Here is a 22,925-nt window from a genome sequence, read left to right as displayed (position 1 = left end):
GCTGACCAATCAGCGTCATACACTTCTCTCCATTCATTTTTAGCAGTACTCCCAAAACAGCGTGATCTCACGAGAACACGCTGTTCAGTCACATAATCCCACATGAACTTTACCAAAGTGTCCGAGTGAATAGACATCGCCTCCAGCCAGGACGAGATGTCTTTTCACACCCGACACTTTGGTAAAGTTTGTGGATGACAGCATGGCGAGATCACGCTCTTTAAGCCCCTGAGAAATACATACATACCACACTAAAACTAGCCAACTATAAGCAATTAGGGCAGCATTCAAGTCCAAAAAAGTGAGGTTTTTGACAGCTAAAGTCTCATTTGTTTTCTTTTACGTTTTTAAAAAGCTCTCAATATTAATTTTCAGCAGCCCAAAAAACTGAACCATGAATGTCGAACCAAAAATGAACCAGGAGTTAATTTTTCGCTTTATTTACAGATATATAAAAGACAGATACTGCACTTGGTAGCTAAGAGGTGTTTTTAAGTGACCAAAAATATATACAGATATTTCTCCTCAAGCCATATAGTTATTTGCATAAGAGCATATTAAAAAAACAAAACATACCGCATTAAAAAAAAAGTTGGCATATTCACAATAGAGGCTGCATAAAGAATTACTAGCCCACAAAGAAAAAAAATAAAATAAAAAAAATCTTCATAGCGCACCAGCTGCCGTACACTGGAAAGGTAGCCATTTTATGCATTTGTAAGAAATGCCCTAGTTTCCAGTTAGTGGCAGGTGGCATTACACTACCTCCAATTATATAAATGCACTTTAATAAAACGAGGGGGAAAAAGCAACCATTGACGGGACAACTACAGAGTTCAGTTCATGGTACGCTTTAATGGTGATGATATCTAGAGGTTCTCGTTGATTGTGGAATTAAAAACGGCGTCCTTGCTGGATTTCTTACATATTTCCTCCTGTGAAGAAATTAAGAAAAAACAGGTTTCCCAGTTACTAGTCCATTAAGAACATGAGCAAGTTGAAATCTGCCATGTCAATATAGCAAACCCAATGTGCTGAACATTTCTAACAGATCTCCCGGTACACTGGTGAAAAAAAGCTACTCAGACTAGTATAGCAGCAAATAAACCAAAGATACAAGTTGATCCAATATCAAGTGTTATTTTGTAAAACGGTCAAATGAAAATGTGTTTGATAATACAATGTTAAACCATTAGAAGAATGATTGCTATGGTTGTAGCTACAGCCGATTATCAGTTTTGTATATAAAAAAAAAAAAAAATTGAAAAATTCCACCATACCAAACACTGTAGCATGCCTAGATTCTTATACAGTTACTATGTAGCAGACCATCACATAGGGTACGGTGAAACCGCCCTCTTGTGGCCGCTTTACGATTTGACAAGTGATGAGAAACTAGAAAGTGCCCATGAAGTAACTTTATAGAACATGCATTTACCTTGAACTCTGAATAGCTGCCAGGCTGGTTGGAGAACGCGACTGTTTGTTTGTTACTGTCCTGCAATGGAGTTCTCACAGTGGTATCTCTAGCTTTCAAAGGAGTCTGCAAAGCAAACTACATCATTACACTTGCTCAAAGACTAAACATTGCTGAGAGCAAGCACATAATACTCAATTTATTGGACTCTAGTCACCAACATTAATGACAAAACAGCAACCTCTAGGTAACATTTTTTTTTTTTTTGAACACCAAAACAGTTAGCTGGGCCATGATCCTTTAATACCAACATAGCTGATTTCCCACTCTTCTAGAATTTACATAAAGTAACCAGAAGATACAATGCCATACATTGAACAGGCAATACACAAAGTAAAGGGGTAATCTAGTCTTGTGTAAAAGTTTAAAGGGAAACTCTTGAAACGGAAGCCAGTGCTGTGAATGACAACAGCAGATCACCCGTCATGTGCGAAGTGCTGTTGTAACAAAGATGCTTCATACGGTTTCCTGTAGAAATATCCCTACTCCCAAGTCCCCACCTACGCTAAACACCAAATAATGACAGAACCCCATTGCTTACAGTCACGTGGAATTAGTGTGCTTTCTGCAAGGATTATGGCTGGCCAAAACTGGGTAAGAATGTTTTAAACCAGTGATCCCCAACCACCGAGCTGTGGATCATTTGGTACCACGCTGTGCCATATCCGCCTCGGTGGCCACAGGGAATTCCAGGCGAAAAACCGCACCAAATAGTGCAGTTTTTCTCCTGGAATGTCCACTGCGTAAAACTGCTGAGAATTCAGCCGGAATGCTAGTAGGCCAGCCTCCTTGGATGACGTTTTATCCCAGGAGACTGGTGATTGGCTTCAGCAGAGGTCACATGGGATAAAGAAACAAGTTTTTTTTTAGTTCCATTTTTTTTGTGGCGGAATCGCAGCGATTCTGCCGCAATAAACGCAACTACTGATATTTGTTGTGGGTTTTTACCTACCTAATGGGGGAAAGAAAATGCAACGTTTACGCAAATACAATTGATATGCTGCGGAATAAAACTGCGCCGCATGTCATTTTCCTGCTCACTATTTACGCAGTGTAGATGAGATTTGTTCCTTCTCATTCACTTTGCTGCTACTGTGTTCTGCTGCGGATTCAGTTGAGGAAAATCCGCAGTATTTACGCATCGTGTGAACTGACCCGAAACGCTTACAAGGATAATGGGTTTTATATAATACATCTGTCTAGGCAATACTTCCTGAGAATTGCAGAATCACAAACCTCTCTTCGGTCTTGGAATACTGGTTGATAGCCCTTGTGTAGATGTAAACTGACACATTCTAAACAAATACTCAAGCTAAAATATACTTTCAGTAAATGACAACCTAACAAATCAGAGATCTTAAAAACAATACGGAATTGAAATTGGACAATCCCTTTAAAAGAAGTGTAAACAAATTCTGAGTAACAGAAAACATGGAAACTGCACCTAACAAATATAGATCTGAAAGTTTCTTTACACAAGATTTGCCTTCAAATCTTTTCTTCATATTTAGATCTATAGCTTCATTCATGTAAATAGGAATACATATTCAGGATCTTTAGGTTGTACATCCCTCAGGTGCGCGAAAAGTCTACAAAACCCAACCTCAGCGGACTGGTCAGCAAGACTTCACAATATAAGGTTTGTATGGGAGCAGTCAACATCACCAATATTGGCTCAACTTGTATGTTAGGTTCTTACACTAGCCAGAAGCGAAGGCATTAGATCATCATCACACAGCCCGTGTGAGCGCTACATAGCCATTAGTATTTAGCGAGTTAGTGTTACAGTAGACATTCATAGATTCGCAAATCTAATACATCCTCTAGCTTCTTCCATGTTGCGGACAGAATCAAGACTAGTATAGCGACCACTGCCATAAGAATGGAGGCAGTCATTGTAACATGGTTCAGCCAAGTTAGGCATAGGTTTCGCACAGTGAACCACCAAATACTGGTCAGTGGTGGAAAAAGTTAATACATAGCAGAATATTTTGACTAAATGTCAATCAAATGAATTTGCTTAATTATTAAACTTACTGCACAACATTTGTTACCTTAATTGTGGGAAGAACCACTTTTCCGGTTGTCTGGCTTCCACTGGAATGTGTTAGATTTGTGCGAGACATTGTCAAATTTGTTGTTCCATTCAGCTGCAAAAAATTACATGGAAAGAAAAACGATGTAATGGTAGTAATTCAAGCATCAATTTACAGGATCCGGTCTTCACCTATACACTAAAACCTGTTAACATGACTTTTTATAGGTTTGACATTCTAGTACACTTAAAGGGGTTGTCCAGGCTGAGGGCTGTTCTTTGTACCGATTACCTGTCCACAGGATAGGTCACCATTATATAATCAGTAAGGTCCGACACCCGGACCCTGCACTGACCAGCTGTCAGAAGCTATGCAGGGACGTGCTGGAAGAAGGTGGTCTACTGTATTGTGGCCATGTTGCAACACTGCAGCTCTGCTCCTATTCAGGCAAATAGGAGCAGAGCTGCAGTAACTCAAGCAAGGCGGCTATACAGTGGTCCGGAGCCTTCTGCTTCCCGCACCTACTCTGCATAGCTTCTGGCGCCCAAAGGCAGCCAGAACAGCTGATCGGTGCGGGGTTTGGGTGTCTGACCCCCACCGATCATATACAGATGGTCATCAGTGTGTGTATATATAATGAAAGAAAAAAAAAAAAAAACAACACACCAGCCTGGATCATTAACAGTTACATCCGCCATACATCTTAAGTTTTGTTTTTTGTAATCAGAAGGGCGACTGCTGGCACCCTGGCCCAGACCAACAACAAAGTTCAGGGTTGTATTGCAGTGGCCATTTTACAAAGTGACAACAGGAGGTGCAGCCATATTTGTCACCACATTTGTTGTACTCCGTAACGGATGGTTGTGCTTCCAGCTTTCACTTTCAAAAATGGCCACCACAATAACAAAAAAATGCCAAGTATTAGAGTAGGACCCGTGCACAAGACGCTCATCCTACAATTGCCTCTACTACCAGTGTTGCTCCACACACGAAGCAAGATTGAGAGGGACATCGCTAGTAAGGGGACACAATGTTTTCTAGGATTAATAGTAGCCATTTCTAATTTACATGAAATTTGCTCCCAGAGCTGTATCTATTTAGCGCTCCCAAGCACCAGCATTGATCGTATGTCAGAAACGAGTCCTACCAGCACTTTAGTACGGAAGGTGACCATACCGGAATGTAAACGCTTATGTGTCAGCAATTCTAGTGCTGAAACAAGTCATATCTTTATTTCAGAGACCCCCTTTTGAAAATGTCAAACGCATGGGAAAAGAAAATCAAGTCCTATCTATCTTAGAGAAGAGGCATAGTGAAGGGGGTGCACTTAGTTATGTGAAGGGACATTTAGCTTGAATTCATAGAATGGTGGAAATAACATTTATTTTCATTATATGAAAAAAAAAAAATAATTAGAAAAATGTTATCGTTTCCACTTAGATGACTGTTGTACTATCAAACATTAATTTGGCTACTTACCTTTCTATTTTTGCTACTCGGAGTACCCTGTGAACATGGTCCAGCTGGCCTCTTGACTGGCGTTTTAAATGGCGTAGGCTCTTCTTTTTTTTGCGTCTGTAAGAAGCATTTGATCAATGTTTGTAATGTGAAACTCAACTTAAGGAGTACAGACCTCTGGTAAAAACAAAAAAAAAAAAAAGTAAAAAGGCAGACTGTGGAAAACGTACCCGATCTTGTTTCTCACGTTCCTTTTGCTGCTTGAGCATCTCCCACTGATTTGCAACATAATCCAGAAATTGATTGCCTTTAATTAAAAATGGACAACCTTGCTCAGCCTCCCACAAGTCTATCCGGGACTTCAGCTCTTCCTCTAGCTAAGAGCACAAAACAATAGAAAAACTATTATTCCATATCACCGGCTTATGAGTAACAACATTTGTATGGCATGTGCCGACTACCTTCGATAACAACTTCTGCAGTTTTGCGCGTTCTTTTTCCTCCTTAAGCAATGTTCCCCCACGGTTTGAGAATCTGTTGGGGTCAGATGCCTTTTTCTGAAAGGAAACGATGCACATAAAAGAAAATAAAAATTAATTAGGTTTCTTTATTTCAATCTCTTCACAAATCTTTCCCCACAAAACCAAAACGTAAATCTGCTTAGCTTCTTCTGATTTATTACACGGCATTCAGATCGTACAGTACAACATCTTTAATGTGACGGGCTCACTTTAAGAATTAAAATCGGTATTTTTGAATGGAATAATATGTTCTGATGTTATGTATTCTGTGTCGAGAACAAGACATTCTTCTAGAAAATCATACTAAGCTTTATTTGCAAATGACCATCTAAACGGAAAGAAATTTCCAAAAACCAGACGATTAAAAAGGGATCCGTGTAAAAGAACGGTGTAATACTAGTCTATAAAATGAAAAGAAGGCCAATGGTATAGAATATACGTCACCTCCAACATTACAAACTGTGTCCAGCTGGTTTCCCACTTTGCCACTGCATCCAGAATTAACTTGCATTTCTCATAGAGCGCTTTCATTTGGACAACCTCTTCATCATGCTGACTTAAAAGATCTTCTGTAAATTCCTCTGCAACACACAAGAAACCAGAATGTAGGTCGATTATCAGAACAGCCATATATGAGGCATTACCGGGAAAGTTAAAGAAGTAGCGTTTCTTTTGTTTTATTTTTTAAAAAGGAAGACGTTTTCAGATTGACCTAGCGAGTTAATAGAGAGAACCTTTGTTCAAAACCCATCTTTTAGCCAGCGCAAAGAGCGGGTCATGATATGGATGACCCGCCAAGTCCACCTATTACACATGCATGTATTAACAGTAAAATGTCAACATTTAAGTATATATATATATATATGTCTAAAGACCGAATAAAAGAAGTGCAATAAACAGTTTTGTTGGCCAAACCATTTGGCCAGGTTTGATAAGCCATTTTGCAAGTGAATGTGAGAACAAGCAACGCTAGCTATGGGAATGACCACAATTATTTTCACAACATATATTATCTGCGGTCATCATTTCAGGAGAAAGTGAAAAGAACCAAAATAAAACCACAGCGGCTGAGTAACTTACCACTGAAGTATGGGGCAAATCCTTTTCTCTGCTCAAGGCTATAGAAACATTTATCCCAGTAGGCCTTTAGTTCTTCTCTTATTTTTAGGATCACTTGCTTCAGGTTTACCATCTTTAGCTCCTCCAGTTGCACCAGCTCACTTTCCCACTAAAATCAGAGTACAATCATAAATTTAAAACCACAAATTTAGAAGAAACAAATAGTGATCGGCTTGGAAAAAAAACAAAAAAACAAAACAAAAAAAACTCAGCACAGTCATCTGCCTGGTTTGCTAGCACCTTCAGGCAAGTGCGACTAGCGTGGTGACCCAACACGGACCCCAAACCTGATGAAGAAAAGTGAGAGGGATAACAGGAGCCTGACCCGTTTCCAGCATCACCTTAAAGAGGCTCTGTCACCAGATTTTGCAACCCCTATCTGCTATTGCAGCAGATAGGCGCTGCAATGTAGATTACAGTAACGTTTTTATTTTTAAAAAACGAGCATTTTTGGCCAAGTTATGACCATTTTCGTATTTATGCAAATGAGGCTTGCAAAAGTACAACTGGGCGTGTTGAAAAGTAAAAGTACAACTGGGCGTGTATTATGTGCGTACATCGGGGCGTTTTTACTTCTTTTACTAGCTGGGCGTTGTGTATAGAAGTATCATCCACTTCTCTTCACAACGCCCAGCTTCTGGCAGTGCAGACACAGCCGTGTTCTCCAGAGATCACGCTGTGTCGTCACTCACAGGTCCTGCATCGTGTCAGACGAGCGAGGACACTTCGGCACCAGAGGCTACAGATGATTCTGCAGCAGCATCGGCGTTTGCAGGTAAGTCGATGTAGCTACTTACCTGCAAATGCTGATGCTGCTGCAGAATCAACTGTAGCCTCTGGTGCCGACACGATGCAGGACCTGTGAGTGACGTCACAGATCTGCACTGCCAGAAGCTGGGCGTTCTGAAGAGAAGTGGATGATACTTCTCATCAGAACGCCCAGCTAGTAAAAGTAGTAAACACGCCCCGATGTACGCACATAATACACGCCCAGTTGTACTTTTACTTTTCAACACGCCCAGTTGTACTTTTGCAAGCCTCATTTGCATAAATACGAAAATGGTCATAACTTGGCCAAAAATGCTAGTTTTTTAAAAATAAAAACGTTACTGTAATCTACATTGCAGCGCCGATCTGCTGCAATAGCAGATAGGGGTTGCAAAATCTGGTGACAGAGCCTCTTTAAGGGTATGTTCACACGCTAGCTGGCTTTTACGGCTGAAATGACAGCCTGTTTTCAGAAGAAAACAGCTGCGTCGTTTCAGCCGTAAATGCTCCTCGTAATATACGAGGCGTCTGTGACGCTCGTAAATCTTGAGCTGCTCTTCATTGAGTTCAATGAAGAACGGCTCAAGTTACGTAGCAAAGAAGTGCCCTGCACTTCTTTGCCGAGGCAGTCAAGTTACGCGTCGTCGTTTGACAGCTGTCAAACGACGACGCGTAAATTACATGTCGTCTGCACAGTACGTCGGCAAATCCATTCAAATGAATGGGCAGATGTTTGCCGACGTATTGTAGCCCTATTTTCAGACGTAAAACAAGGCATAATACGCCTCGTTTACGTCTGAAAATAGGTCGTGTGAACCCAGCCTTAAAGGAACAGTGTCACAATTTTTTTTTTAATATGTTAAAGATGTTAGTGCTTTATTAAAAACGTTTGGATTAATTTGTGTGTTTGTGTGTTACTTTTTCTTATTTTTACACTTTTTCTTCCCTATGGGGGCTGCCATTTTTTTTTCCATTTCTGTATGTCTCGATTAACGACACATACAGACATGGAATACGGCAGCTCCAGTCCCATAGGGACTGCGAACGGGGCCCGTTCCATCCACTAACATGTACACCGCTGTGTGGGAACGGCGCATGCGCCGCTCCCACACAGTTCAATTTGAAATGCGCGCCGTCCGGCGCCATTTTCCTGTGGACCGGAAGTCGCAGCCGGACAGTAAGATTACTACTTCCGGTCGCGGCTTCCGGACTTGTGCACATGGAACAGCGGCAGCAGACGGAGCGGATGGACCCGCGGCGACTGGAGCAGGTAAGGGATTTCTATGTATGTTTGTGTTTCAGTGTGTTTTACTAGTGTATGTAAACCTTCTACACTGTGTGTTAGCTCAAAAAATGGCGACACACAGTGTAGGAGGTTAGACCGTTCAAACCCCTCGTTTCTCCCGGCACTAGCCAGGATAAAGGAGGGGGGGATGCTGAGAGCTCACTAGAGCGAGGGCTTTTTACCCAATTTTGCAGCATAAAGCAATGTGGTTGCTTTACCACATGCAATGCTGCAATTTTGGGAATGGCTCCATCTAGTGACCAGCAATGGGAAATATTATAAATTAGAATCCAATTGAATCCAATTTATAATATTTCCTGACTCGTGAAAAAAAAAAAAAAAAATTAGAGCAATGATTAACCCCTTCAGGACCAAGCTCATTTTGGCCTTCAGGACCAGACCCATTTTTTCAAATCTGACATATTTCACTTTATGTGGTAATAACTCCGGAACGCTTTTACCTATCAAAGTGATTCTGAGATTGTTTTCTCGTGACACATTGGACTTTATGATAGTGGAAAAATGTGGTCGATAAATTCAATATTTACCAGTGAAAAACACCAAAATTTGGTGAAAAATTGCAAAAATTTGCATTTTTCTAAATGTAAATGTATCTGCTTGTAAGACAGGCAGTTATACCACACAAAATTGTTGCTAATTAACATCCCCCATATGTCTACTTTAGATTGGCATCGTTTTTTGAACATCCTTTTATTTTTCTAGGACGTTACAAGGCTTAGAACTTTAGCAGCAATTTCTCACATTTTCAAGAAAATTTCAAAAGGCTATTTTTACAGGGGCCAGTTCAGTTGTGAAGCGGCTTTTAGGGCCTTATATATTAGAAACCGCCAAAAAGTCACCCCATTTTAAAGTCTTCACCCCTCAAAGTATTCAAAACAGCAATTAGAAAGTTTCTTAACCCTTTAAACGTTTCACAGGAATTAAAGCAACGTAGAGGTGAAATTTTCAAATTTCATTTTTTTTTTGCAGAAATTCATTTTTATTCTATTTTTTTTGTAACACAGAAGTTTTTACCAGAGAAACGCAACTCAATATTTATTGCCCAGATTCTGCAGTTTTTAGAAATATCCCACATGTGGCCCTAGTGCGGTAATGGACTGAAGCACCGGCCTCAGAAGCAAAGGAGCACCCAGTGGATTTTGGGCCTCCTTTTTATTAGAAAATATTTTAGGCTCCATGTCAGGTTTCAAGGGCTCTTTCGGTGCCAAAACAGTGGAAATCCACCAAAAGTGACCCCATTTTGGAAACTACACCCCTTGAGGAAATTATCTAGGGGTATAGTGAGCATTTTGACCCCGCAGGTTTTTTGCAGAAATTATTGGAAGTAGGCCGTGAAAATAAAAATCGTCATTCTTTCAAAGATTATGTAGGTTTAGCTAATTTATTCTAATTTCCACAAGGACTAAAGGAGAAAAAGCACCACAACATTTGTAAAGCAATTTCTCCCGAGTAAAACAATACCCCACATGTGGTTATAAACGGATGTTTGGACACACGGCGGAGCTTAGAAGGGAAAGAGCGCCATTTGGCTTTTGGAGCTCAAATTTAGCAGGAATGGTTTGCGGAGGCCATGTCACATTTGCAAAGCCCCTGAGGTACCAAAACAGTGAAAACGCCAAAAAAGTGACTCCATTGAGAAAACTACACCCCTTGAGGAATCCATCTAGGGGTGTAGTGAGCATTTTGCCCCCACAGGTGTTTCATAGATTTTATTAGAACTGGGCAGTGAAAATAAAAAAAATCCTTTTTCTTCAATAAGACGTAGCTTTAGCTCCAAATTTTTAATTTTCTCAACAAATAAAGGAAAAAAAGAACCCCAACGCTTGTAAAGCAACTTCTCTGGAGTACGGCAATACCCCACACGTGGTCGTAAAATGCTGTTTGGGCACACGGCAGGGCTCAGAAGGGAAGGAGCGCCATTTGCTTTTGGTGTACAGATTTTGCTGCATTTGGTTTCTGGTCGCTATGTTGCATTTGCAAAGTCCCTGTGGGACCAAAACAGTGGATCCCCCCCAGAAGTGACCCCATTTTGGAAACCACACCCTCAAGGTATTCACCTAGGGGTGTAGTGAGCATGTTAACCCCACAGGTGTTTTGCAGAAATTCGTGTGCACACGATGTGGGAGAATGAAAATGGGAATTTTTCCTTAGATACGCCAATATGTGGTGCCCGGCTTGTGCCACCATAACAAGACAGCTCTCAATTATTATGCGGTGTTTCCCTGTTTTAGAATCACCCTACATGTGGCCCTAATCTTTTGCCTGGACATTCGACAGGGCTCAGGAGTGAAAGAGTACCATGTAAAATTGAGGCCTAATTTGGCGACTTATAAAGTATTGGTTCACAATTGCAGAGGCTTTGATGTGAAATAATAAAAGAAACCCCTGAGAAGTGACCCCATTTTGGAAACTGCACCCCTCAAGGCATTTATTAAGAGGTGTAGTGAGCATTTTCACCCCACGTGTCTTTTCCATAAATGATTGCGCTGCGGAAGGTACAAATTAAAATGTTTCCCTAGATATGCCAATTCAGTGTCAAATGTCATGCCCAGCTTGTGCCACTTTTTTTTTTATATACACCGTTCACCGTACGTTATAAACTACATGTTACCTTTATTCTGCGGGTCAGTACGATTCCGGCGATACCAAATTTATAGAACTTTTTGCACAATAAAATTACTTTTGGAAAGAGAATGTATTTTTTCTGTCGCCAAGTTGTGAGAGCCATAACTTTTACATTTTTTCATCGATGGAGCTGTATGAGGGCTTGTTTTTTTTGCGAGACGAGGTATAGATTTTATCGGTACCATTTTTGGATACATGCGACTTTTTGATCACTTTTTATTTCAATTTTTGGAAGACAGTGACCAAAAAAACAGTAATTATGGCAGTGTTTTTGAGGTTTTTTTTTACGGCGTTCACTGCGCTGGATAAATAACATAATATTTTTATAGTTCAGGTCGTTACGGTCGCTGCGATACCAAATATGTATGGCTTTATTATTTTTTTCAATAATAAATGACTTGATAAGGGAAAAAGGGCGATTGTGTTTTGTGTTATTATTTGAAACTTTTATTGTATGTTTTCCAACTTTTATTTTTACTTTTTTTTACACATTTTTTTACACTTTTCTTTAGTCCCACTAGGGGACTTGAATGTCCAACTATTTGTTTGATGTTCTAATACATTGCACTACCTATGTAGTGCAATGTATTGGAACTGTCAGTTGTTCACTGACAGCAAGCCGATCAGGCTCCGCCTCTGGGCGGGGCCTAATCAGCTTACGTAATGGCAGACAGGAGTCCATTGTTAGGGCTCCTGTTGCCATGGTAGCAGTCGCCAGCCTTGCCATCGCATGGCAAGGCTGCCGATTTTCTACAAACCTCTAGGATGCAGCGATCACAATGGATCGCTGCATCGAAGGGGTTAATGCCAGGAATCGGAGCTAGCTCCGGTTCCTGGCGATAGATCGGGGTGTCCGCTGTAACATACAGCGGACACCCACTGCTGATGACGCCGGCTCAGCTTCTGAGCCGGAAGCTGAGCCGGCGCCATCTTGCCGATGTTACCGGAAGCCTCCTGGGCCCCGCCGACGACGGGGCATAGGAGAATTCGGTTACAGGCTGATCGGGAGGTAAGCATTAGCCCTCCGATCGCCTTTGCAGCCACCGGCAACCCAGCGATCACGTTGCTGGGGTGCCGGTGGCTATAAACTCCTCACATGCTGCGATCTCTATTGAACGCAGCATGTGAGGGGTTAATCGGTCGGATCGGATGCTAGCTCCGGTCCTGGCCGATACCTTAGGGTGCCAGCTGTAACATACAGCTGTCACCCGGTGGTGATGTCGCTGGCTCAGCTCCTGAGCCAGCTTCATCTCCATGACGTATATTTACGTGAAAATGCGGTAAGCCACCGATTTTAATGACGTTTATATACGTGATCCGGCGGGAAGGGGTTAATCACCTATACACTAACTGTTTAACTAAAAAAAACAAACATGTTTTGCTGGCAACACATTCCCTTTAAGGAAAAAATTAAGGGGTTGGCTGTTTTATGTAAAATCCTTAGCAAAATGCGTGGGAAAAATTAACTTCCTTACAAACCCTCATTAAAAGTTCCGCACGGTTTATTCAGACAGTAAAGCCATGTTCCCTGGTTAGCAAAGCCTTTCTTTCTACCCTGACAGCATGCCGCTCTGGCCATTTTTCTGGGCCGGAGATGGAGGGTCACGTGACGCGACTAATTCATCAGCAACCTCCATTGAAATACACAGCGCATGCACTAATTTCCCGAACATTCATGACCTGTGCAAGTGCAGATGAAAGCTTGGTAGTATGATGACCAAACACTGACTTTCAGGAACCAAGCAGTATATTTTAATGGAGGTTGCTGACGGATGGGTCACGCCGGGGGAGAAAGCAATACTTCTCTAACCAGGGGGTCTGGCTTCATAGTGTAAATAAACAAACAGCGCAGAACATCTAATGAATATATATAAAAGTTAACTATATTCATGTTTCGCACACATTTGTAAAAGGTTATACATAAAACAGCCAGCCCCTTAAAAAACAAAACAAAAAAAAAAACACACTTAGCAGACATGCTAATTGGGTTGTGTCTGCCTCCTACGGCTACTAGACTAAAACCAATTAGCCCAGTGCCTGTGTGAGGGATATAGCCGATATAGGAGTTGCCAACACTTTTTTTTTTATATTTAGTGCCACCATCCTAGTGGGAGGTCCGTATACCCATCGCGCTGTGTCCCTTCAATGACATGAACGAGAGAAAAAAAAAAGTAAGTGTGTGTGTGTGTATAATATATATATCTGGTTGAAATCAGGGCTTTACGTTAAAGAGGCTCTGTCACCAGATTATCAAACCCCTATCTCCTATTGCATGTGATCGGCTCTGCAATGTAGATAACAGTAACGTTTGTTTTTTTTAAAACGAACATTTTTGGCCAAGTTATGAGCAATTTTATATTTATGCAAATGAGCCTTTCTAATAGACAACTGGGCGTGTATTGTGTTTGTAACATCTGGGCGTTTTTACTTGTTTTACTAGCTGGGCGTTGTGAATAGAAGTGTATGTCAGCGTCATATGTCAGCATCATACACTTCTATTCACAACGCCCAGCTAGTAAAACAAGTAAAAACGCCCAGATGTTACAAACACAATACACGCCCACTTGGAAATAAGAGAAAACACACCCAGTTGTCCATTAGAAAGGCTCATTTGCATAAATATAAAATTGCTCATAACTTGGCCAAAAATCCTCGTTTTAAAAAAAACAAAAACACGTTACTGTTATCTTCATTGCAGCGCCGATCACATGCAATAGGAGATAGGGGTTTGATAATCTGGTGACAGAGCCTCTTTAACCCCTTAATGACCGCCGATAAGACTTTTTACGGCGGTCATTAGTGGGCTTTATTCTAGAGCGCCGCCATTCTACGTCGCTGCTGTAGAATAAAGTAAACAGAGCAGGGAGCCGTGAAATCTCCCTGCTCTCAGCTGCCAGAGGCAGCTGAGGGCTGGGGGCGTCCCTGCTCTGCCGGGTGAGATCGATATTAGTATCGATCTCACCCGTTTAACCCTTCAGATGCGGTGCACAATAGCGAGCACCGCATCTGAATGGTTTTGGAGAGAGGGAGGGAGCTCCCTCTCATCTCACTGACACCCAGCGATAAAATCGGCGAGTGTCTGTGTCTTCTATGGCAGCCGGGGGTCTAATAAAGACCCCCAGGTCTGCCTGGAGCGAATGCCTGCTAGATCATGCCGCAGGCATGACCTAGCAGATGCCTGTCCGTTTTAAACGGACAGGCAGTAATACACTGCAATACAAAAGTATTGCAGTGTATTATAATAGCGATCGGAGGATAGTGAAGTCCCCTAGTGGGACAAGTAAAAAAGTTTAATAAAGTTAATTTTAAAAAAAAGTGAAACCAAAAAAAATGAAAAACCCACTTTTTCCCCTTACAAAATGCTTTACTATTAAAAAAAAACTACAATAAAGCAAAAAAGTTACACATATTTGGTATTGCCGCGTCCGTAACTACCCCGACTATAAAGCTGTTACATTATTTAACCCGCACTGTGAACGCCGTAAAAAATAAAATAAAAAAACAATGGAAAAATTGCTGTTTTCTGTTAATCCTGACTTAAAAAAAATGTGATAAAAAGTGATCAAAAAGTCGCATCTACTCTCAAATGGTACCAATAAAAACTGCAAGTTGTCCCGCAAAAAACAAGACCTTATACAGCTATGCCGACGCCAAAATAAAAAAGTTACAGCTCTTCGAATGTGACAATGGAAAAATTAAAAAAATGGCTTGGACATTAGGGCCCAGAATGGAAGCAGGGGGAAGGGGTTATAGAGGACCTATAACTTTCTCTACTGACATGTCTATTTTAGTAAATAGTTTTTTTTTCACCATGAAAAAAATCTGGAGCAGCTTTTCTTAGAACTCTACGTTATGCCGTTCTGTTATGCTGCCTGAAATTTATGAATAAATTGACAATTGGGTGTTACCAGTTGGGGGTGTGTCCCCACACAGACTGACAATGTTCAATCAATGCTGATAGAGACTAAGGACACAACACTGACAAGGTAAACAGTAACACCCACTTGTCAATTTATTCGGAAATTTCTAGGAGGAACAACAGAGGAACGGCAAAACACAAAATTCTAAGAAAATATGTTACCGAGTTGATATTTTATGGAGAATACAAGTATGGGAGAGGTGACAGGTGGTCTTTAAGAACCAGTGCATACAATAACCCACACACTAGCCTCATTACAGTACAGACAATTTTACAGCAAGCATACAAAAATCAAGATAGCTGCTGATTGACCGCTTTCAGCCCCAGCCCTGAAGCCCCAACACCCACTTACCCTTAAGACATTCGCTTAAGGCCTGATTCACACGAGCGCTGCGCATCTCGGATATGAAAAACTGCCATTTTTCACGTCCGAGGTGTATCCGTGCTCAGCGCTGCGGGACGCGATGTCACGCATCCCCCATAGCGGAGTCTATGGAGGGATGCGTGAAAAGAACGGACATGTCTTCTTTTCCCACAGACCCTTCACACGGTCCGTTGAAACAACGGCTGTGTGAACGGCCACATTGAATTACATAGGTCCGTGGGATGGCCGCTGTTTCAACGGCCGTCCCACGGACGTTTAACACGTTAGTGTAAATAAGGCCTAACAGCCAGATGCAAAGACAGAAAAAAAATCTAAAAAATCCAATGTCTATGGGCAGCTCCATAAAGTGTGCTTATTTAAACATCATTTAAGCATCTCTATCATGCCCCCTATGTTACTGTATCGGAGGGCAGAATAGGATAGAAGGGGAGATGCTGAACTTAGGGATACGTAGTTTTAGACTTTAAACCCCGCTTCCATCCAGAGTGATACAGATTTTCTTGTATGTGTTTGTATACAGGGAGGGTTGTCAATCATGAAAAAAGAGAAGCTTCTGGTGGTATCCTAAACTGTCCGTCTTTAGTACTACAGTAAGGGTATGTTCACACGGCGTGTTTGGGCCGTTTTTTGGGCCGTAAACGTCCTGAACAACGGCTGAAAAATGGGAAGCAGAATGGGAAAAACTGCGTTCCTGTTCCAACGGGGCGTTTTTTTTTTACGCGGCCGTTTTTCAAAACGGCAGCGTAAAAAAAGGCCCGCGAAAAAAAGTGCATGTCACTTCTTCAGCCGTTTTTGGAGCGGTTTTTCATTGACTATAGAAAAACAGCTCCAAAAACTCGAAAATCGAGACGGATTAAAAAACGTCTGAAAACCGCTCCGTATTTTGAGACGTTTTTTATTTTGTGTGTGAACATACCTTAAATGCTGATTGACCGTCTCATCTGTTGCCAAGAAGGTAGTGAAAAGGACATACTACAAATCCCAACGAGAATGGCAGTGTGCTTCGAATGCGGTGTACAAGGGGTTTGGCGAGTGTTCTGTAATCATGTTTTAACATCTGCAACATGTTAGAAGCTTAGAACTAAATAATAAAACTTACTATTCTTAGTTCTTCAGAAATGGAAATACCAGAAATCTTTTGACACACTCCTCTCTCATCCTGCGCAATTTGCAGCAGATGCCACAAAGAATTAACTCTCTCTTTAACTGTGTTTAACGTGGACAGGAGGGCTTCCTTTTTCAGTTCGAGCTGGAATACAAAGCCATTAAGCCTTAAAAGAATGAAAGCATACTGTTAAATGATCAAGTCAGACTATCTTATATGCATTTCATTTAAAAAGCCAGTAGTGCCAATAGAAACACACAGATCAAAGAAGTAATGAATTACACAAATAAATCACACTACAAATTGTATACAGCGTTGTTATTTGCAATCCACAGCAATACTGAAAATAATGTGCACTATGAACCCCTTAAGGACGCAGCCTCTTTTTTCAAATCGGACGTGTCACTTTAGGTGGTAATAACTTGGGAATGCTTTCACCTATCCAAGCGATTCTGAGAATGTTTTCTCGTGACATATTGTACTTTATGATAGTGGAAAAATTTGGTCGATAAATTCAATATTTATTTGTGAAAAACACCAAACTTGAGAAAACTTGCAAAAATGTACATCTAAATTTAAATGCATCTTCTTGTAAAACAGATAGTAATACCACACAAAATAGTCACAAGTTAATATTTCCCATATGTCTACTTTATGTTTGCATCATTTTTTGAATGTGCTTTAATTTTTCTAGGACGTTACAAGGCTTAGAACTTTAGCAGCAATTTCTCACATTTTCAAGAAAATTTCAAAAGGCTATTTTTACAGGGACCAGTTCAGTTCTAAAGTGGTTTTGAGGTCCTTATATATTAGAAAACCCCAATAAGTCACCCATTTTAAAAACTGCACCCCTCAAAGTATTCAAAACAGCATTCAGAAAGTTTAACCCTTTAGGCTTTTCACAGAAAATAAAGCAAAGTAGGTGACATTTACAAATTTCTTTTTTTTTGGGCGAAATTCATTTGTAATACATTTTTTTCTGTAACACAGGTTTTACCAGAGAAACGCAACTCAATATTTATTGCCCAGATTCTGCAGTTCTTAGAAATATCCCACATGTGGCCATGGACTGAAGCACCGGCCTCAGAAACAAAACCTAGTGGATTTTGGGGTCTGCTTTTTTTTTAGATTATATTTTAGGCACCATGTCAGGTTTGAAGAGGTCTTGTGCTACCAAAACAGTGGAAACGCCCCAAAAGTGACCCCATTTTGGAAACTACACACCTCAAGGAATTTATCCAGGGTTATAGTTAGCATTTTGACCCCACATGTATTTTGCTATATTTATTGGAGTTAGTCTGTGAAAATGAAAATAGTAATATTTACAAGTAATAAAGAAGAAAATGCACCCCAACATTTGTAAAGCATCTTCTTCCGATTACGGAAATACCTCATATGTGGTAATAAACTGCTGTTTGAACCCACAGCAGGGCTCAGAAGGGAAGGAGCGCCATTTGGATTTTGGAGCACAGATTTTGCTGGATTGGTTTTCAGTTCCATGTCGTGTTTGCAACACCCTGGAGGGACCAAAACAGTGGAAACACTCCAAAAGTGACCCCATTTGGGAAGCTACACCCCCAAGGATTTTTTCTAGGGGTATAGTGAGCATTTAGACCAGTTTTTTTTTTTTGCAGAATTTAGCGGAATTAGGCCGTTAAAATTAAAATCAACATTTTTTCCAAAAGTCAAATTTTTTCATTTTCACAAGGGATAAAGGAGAAAAAGCCGCCCAAAATTTGTACCGCAATTTCTCCAGGGTATAATTATACCCCACATGTGGTAATAATGTTGTTTTTTTTTAATAGAAATTAATTAACCTTTGCAGGACTGATCCTTTTTCGCTTTTCCATTTTAGTTTTTCACTCCCTGCCTTCCAAACGCCATAACACCATTTAAAGTACCATATAATGTACTGGGAAACCGAAAATAAAAGTTTTTGCGGGGTGAAATTGGAAAAAACTGATTCCTCCATTGTTTCTTGGGTTTCATTTTTACCGCTTTCACCATGTGGTAAAAACGACAACAACTTTATTTTGCGAGTCAATACGATCACTGTGATACCAAATGTACATAGTTTTTTTTATATATTTTTCTACTTTTACAAAGGAAAAACTATGTTACAAAACAATTTTTTTTTTTAACAAACATTGAGAGCCATAACTTTTATTTTGTGGTCAATTGAGCGGTGTGAGGGCTTATTTTTGACAGGACGAGCTGTAGTTTTTATGGTTACCATTTTGTGTATATAGAACTTTTTATTAAATTTTATTTAGAGCCAAGGTGACCAGAAAACAGCGATTTTGGAGTTTTAAAATGCTTTATTTCTTACAGCGTTCATTATGCGCTAAAAATTTGTTTTACTTTATTCTGCAGGTCGGCACAATTACGGCGATACCATATGTATATAGTTTAGGTTCTGCAGCTTTTGCGCAATAAAATCACTTGTTTGAAAAATAAAGTTATGGCTCTCAGAATATGAGGACACAGAAAATTAATTATTTTATAGTCAAAAAAGCGGTGTAAGGGCTTGTTTTTTGCAGGACAGGTTGTAGTTTTTATTGATACTATTTTGGGGTACATGCGACTTTTTGGTCGCTTTTTATTCTATATTTTGGAAGGGGTGGGGACAAAAAAAAAATAAATTGTGATTCTGGCATTGTTTTTCGGTTTGTTTTTTTTGCGGTGTTCACCGTACGGGAAAAACAACATTACAGTTTTATCGTTTGGGTCGTTATGAACGCAGGTATACCAAATAATGTGTACTGTTTTGTTTTGTTTTTTAACGTTTTCATTTTTTTCCTATAAGAGACTTCTAGGAAAAAAATTAAAAAAAAAAAAACTTATTTTTACGAAAACATTTTTTTTTACTTTTTACACTTTCTTTTTTTGACCTGTAGCTCTGATCGCTGCTAGAATACATTACACTACCTAGTAGTGTAATGTATTCTAACTGTCAGAGGCTGGTCCTCGTAGGCTTGCATACATGGCAGACCCGGAGGCCGTTATCTGGCCTCCGGATGCCATCACAAGCATCAGCAACCCCCACAATTGCATGGAGGCTGCCGATGTGCTACAAAACAGCCTAAACGTGGCGATCGCAATCGAGCGCCGCATTTGAGGGGTTGTCTAAATCAGCGGCGATGAGCTGATGATCAGCAACAGTGGAACGTCAGCTGTCGTGGACAGCTGACCTCCCGGTTCCCGCTGCACACGGTCACAGACAGTGTGCATTGGGAACGACACAGTGACTTCCTGTCACTCTGACAGGAAGCCTATCAGGAGGCTGGTCCAGATAGGCTTCCGTACATGGCAGATACGGAGGCCATTACTTGGCCCCAGTCGCCATGCTAGCCATCTGCAAACCTCACGATTTCATTGTGAGGTCTGCCGGTGTGCTAGAAACCACTAAAATGCGACGATTGCAATCGATCACCGCATATAAGGGGTTAATTGCCGAAATGAGCCGCTGATCGGCAACAGTGGAGTGTCAGCTGTCAGGGACAGCTAGCCTCCCGGTGCACACAGTCACTGACAGTGCACCAGGAACCGCGCATGTACTTCCTCGTGCGCCAAGATACTGGCCACCAGGATGTGCAGTTGCTTCGTGGTGCGCCTAGGGGTTAAAAAATAATCTTGTTACATCCACAACATTTTATTTAATATGAAGCAATTAAGAACCACTCAAGAGGACAGTAACTAAGCCATGAATTGTATGGATCTAGGTTTGATAAGTATGTATTTTTAGCGATCACCTTCACTACTACCGCTAAAAGTTTGAAATCTAGGGCACTGAACAATTCTATATATTTAACCCCTTCCCGAAATTTGTCGTATGGATAAGTCATGGAAAGCCAGTGTTTCCCGCATTTTGCTGTATCCATACGACATATGGGGAAGGGGTTACTGTGAAAAATTAGAACGTTAGAGAGTAAAGATGGCCAATCTGAACCATGTAGAAGGTGGCGGTGATGCCCCCCCCCTCCCCCCAATCGCTACGACTGGTCTGACCGACCAATCGCAGCCATGGCGGGTGTTTCAAACACCCTCCACCAGCTCTGCCCGCCTCTTTCCATTTATGAACAGTGAGTAGAGCTGGTGTGACCGCCTGTGAGCGGATACTTACCAGTTCTGAGGCCTTCTGTGCTGCGATCCTGCTGTGTGATTAACAAAAAAAAAAACTGCACTGACGATGACTAAACAGCTGCACTAGTTCGATCCTTAAATTTAATTTTCCCTATACCCCTCCCCCTTTTTAAGTCCTGTGACCGCTGAGTGCGGATCAGTGACCGCCATCACTGATCAGCATCCGTGGTCATTTTCTTGACACGTGTTTTTGGGCCTTTGTTTTTTTTTTTTTTTTATAAAGCTGTACAAAAACATATAGTTAGGTATAGTTAGTACCTGCATAGGTAGGACGTTCGAGTAGCGGATGTTTACGGACGTCCGTTTTGTAAGAAAAGAAAAGAAAAGAAATAAATAAATATATACACACACAACTATATATATATATATATATATATATATATATATATATATATAGAATAAGTTTTATCTACATATTTTTTCTAGTTTTAGTATAAGAATTTTACTTAGCGTCAGTTAGTGATGGACATTCAGTTCTTGTTTTTTTCCAACTAAAGTTCGTTCACTAAATTTTTCATAGCATAGCGACAAAGTTGTAGCTCAATTTCTGTTCGTTTTTTTCCAGCGTTAGGGATCATTTGTTAGTGTCAGGAATTTTTTACAGCTTTATATTGGACGTTCAGTAAATTTCAGTCTCTTAAATTTTAATCCTATTTTTTTCTCCTCTTCCTTCCTTTTTTCCTATAAATTTCATATACACGTATAAAAATCACAACACACACAACCACCTCTATAAAAAATAAATTGAGTATTACACGTGTTGAAGCACTACATACCCCCCTAATAAAAATGTCCCAATCATCCCAAAGGGTCTATTCAGCTGAGGCATACGCCATCCTGGCCTCTGACACGGATAGCGAGGGAGAAGAGGAAACTGCCCCATTCCTTTTGACCTTCTCATCCAGTGATGAGGAACCCCCACAAAGACGCCCCAGGACATCAGCTGAGGCAACCCATCAAATGAGTGATACCATGTGGAACCCACCCCCTGAGAATTATGAGCCTCATATTCCAGATTTCATAGGTAGCTTAGGAACTCTGTTTGAGACTGTAAGGGTATGTTCACACACACTAATTACGGACGTAATTATTTTTGCCCCGAATTACGTCCGAAAAATGCGCCTCAATAGCGTTGACAAACATCTGCCCATTGAAAGCAATGGGCTGACGTTTGTCTGTTCACACGAGGCGTATATTTACGCGCCGCTGTCAAATGACGGCGCGTAAATAGACGCCCGCGTCAAAGAAGTGACCTGTCACTTCTTGGAGCAGTTATTCATAGAGTCCAATGAAAAGCAGCGCCAATTACGTCCGTAATGGACGCGGCGTTCAAGCGCCTGAACATGCCGTTACGGCTGAAATTACGGGGATGTTTCCTCCTGAAAACATACCTGTAATTTCAGCCGTTACGGACGTTGTCGTGTGAACATACCCTAAGCCTCACAGAAATGGACTTCCAAGCTCTTTTTCTGAGGATTTTGTTAATTTAATGGTGACCCAGACAAATTTATACACCCAACAATTGTTAGCCCAAAACCCCACGTCATCATTTGCAAGGTGGACCCTTAGAGGAGGCAGCGGAGATTACATTTTGGGGCCTTGTCCTAGATATGGGCCTAGTAAAAAAGCTGGAGGTTAGGCAATACTGGAGTGCGGACATTTTAGACAGCACCCCATTATACCGCATGGCAATGACCCGGACACGTTTTGAAATAATTCTGAAATTTTTACATTATAATGATAATGCACAGTGCCCGCCCCGTGATGACCCCACATATGACCGCCTATTCAAAATCAGGCCAGTCAGTGATCATTTGTGCACCAAATTTCAAGAAGCTTACACCCCTGAAAAGTGCATTGCAATAGACTAGTCCCTTGTACATTTTAAATGGAGACTAAATTTCACCAATACCTGCCAAGAAAGAGGGCGAGGTATGGAATAAAATCTACAATCCGTGCGCAACAGCTCCGGTTACACCTACAGGTTTAGGGGTTATGAAGGGAAGGACACCAGAATAGAACCTCCAGAATGCCCCCCTGTCCAGGGAGTTAGTGGGAAAATA

The 22,925-nt window shown here is 41.0% G+C and overlaps 1 protein-coding gene across 3 annotated transcripts in view; it reads right to left on the bottom strand.

Moving 5' to 3' along the window:
- Window positions 1-424: 424 nt before the first annotated feature.
- Window positions 425-22,925, bottom strand: part of LOC142740236 (protein regulator of cytokinesis 1-like) — a 36,395-nt gene continuing 13,894 nt past the window's right edge. For 2 of the 3 annotated variants that reach the window (XM_075849863.1, XM_075849864.1), the window contains exons 6-14: window positions 16,714-16,863; window positions 6,573-6,720; window positions 5,937-6,073; window positions 5,433-5,528; window positions 5,202-5,348; window positions 4,993-5,088; window positions 3,532-3,627; window positions 1,439-1,543; window positions 425-935 (exon numbers count right to left, since the gene is read on the bottom strand). In XM_075849863.1, the coding sequence (XP_075705978.1) occupies window positions 870-935; window positions 1,439-1,543; window positions 3,532-3,627; window positions 4,993-5,088; window positions 5,202-5,348; window positions 5,433-5,528; window positions 5,937-6,073; window positions 6,573-6,720; window positions 16,714-16,863 (1,041 nt within the window). In that variant the 3' untranslated portion in view covers window positions 425-869. The remainder of the gene's footprint in view (window positions 936-1,438; window positions 1,544-3,531; window positions 3,628-4,992; window positions 5,089-5,201; window positions 5,349-5,432; window positions 5,529-5,936; window positions 6,074-6,572; window positions 6,721-16,713; window positions 16,864-22,925) is intronic. The other variant, XM_075849865.1, reaches the window with a different exon arrangement.

The sequence above is a fragment of the Rhinoderma darwinii genome, chromosome 1 (genome assembly GCF_050947455.1).
Source record: "Rhinoderma darwinii isolate aRhiDar2 chromosome 1, aRhiDar2.hap1, whole genome shotgun sequence".
NCBI classification, from domain to species: domain Eukaryota; kingdom Metazoa; phylum Chordata; class Amphibia; order Anura; family Rhinodermatidae; genus Rhinoderma; species Rhinoderma darwinii.
Note: the sequence above shows the minus strand (reverse complement) of the source record. Positions and strands in the feature narration are given on the sequence as shown.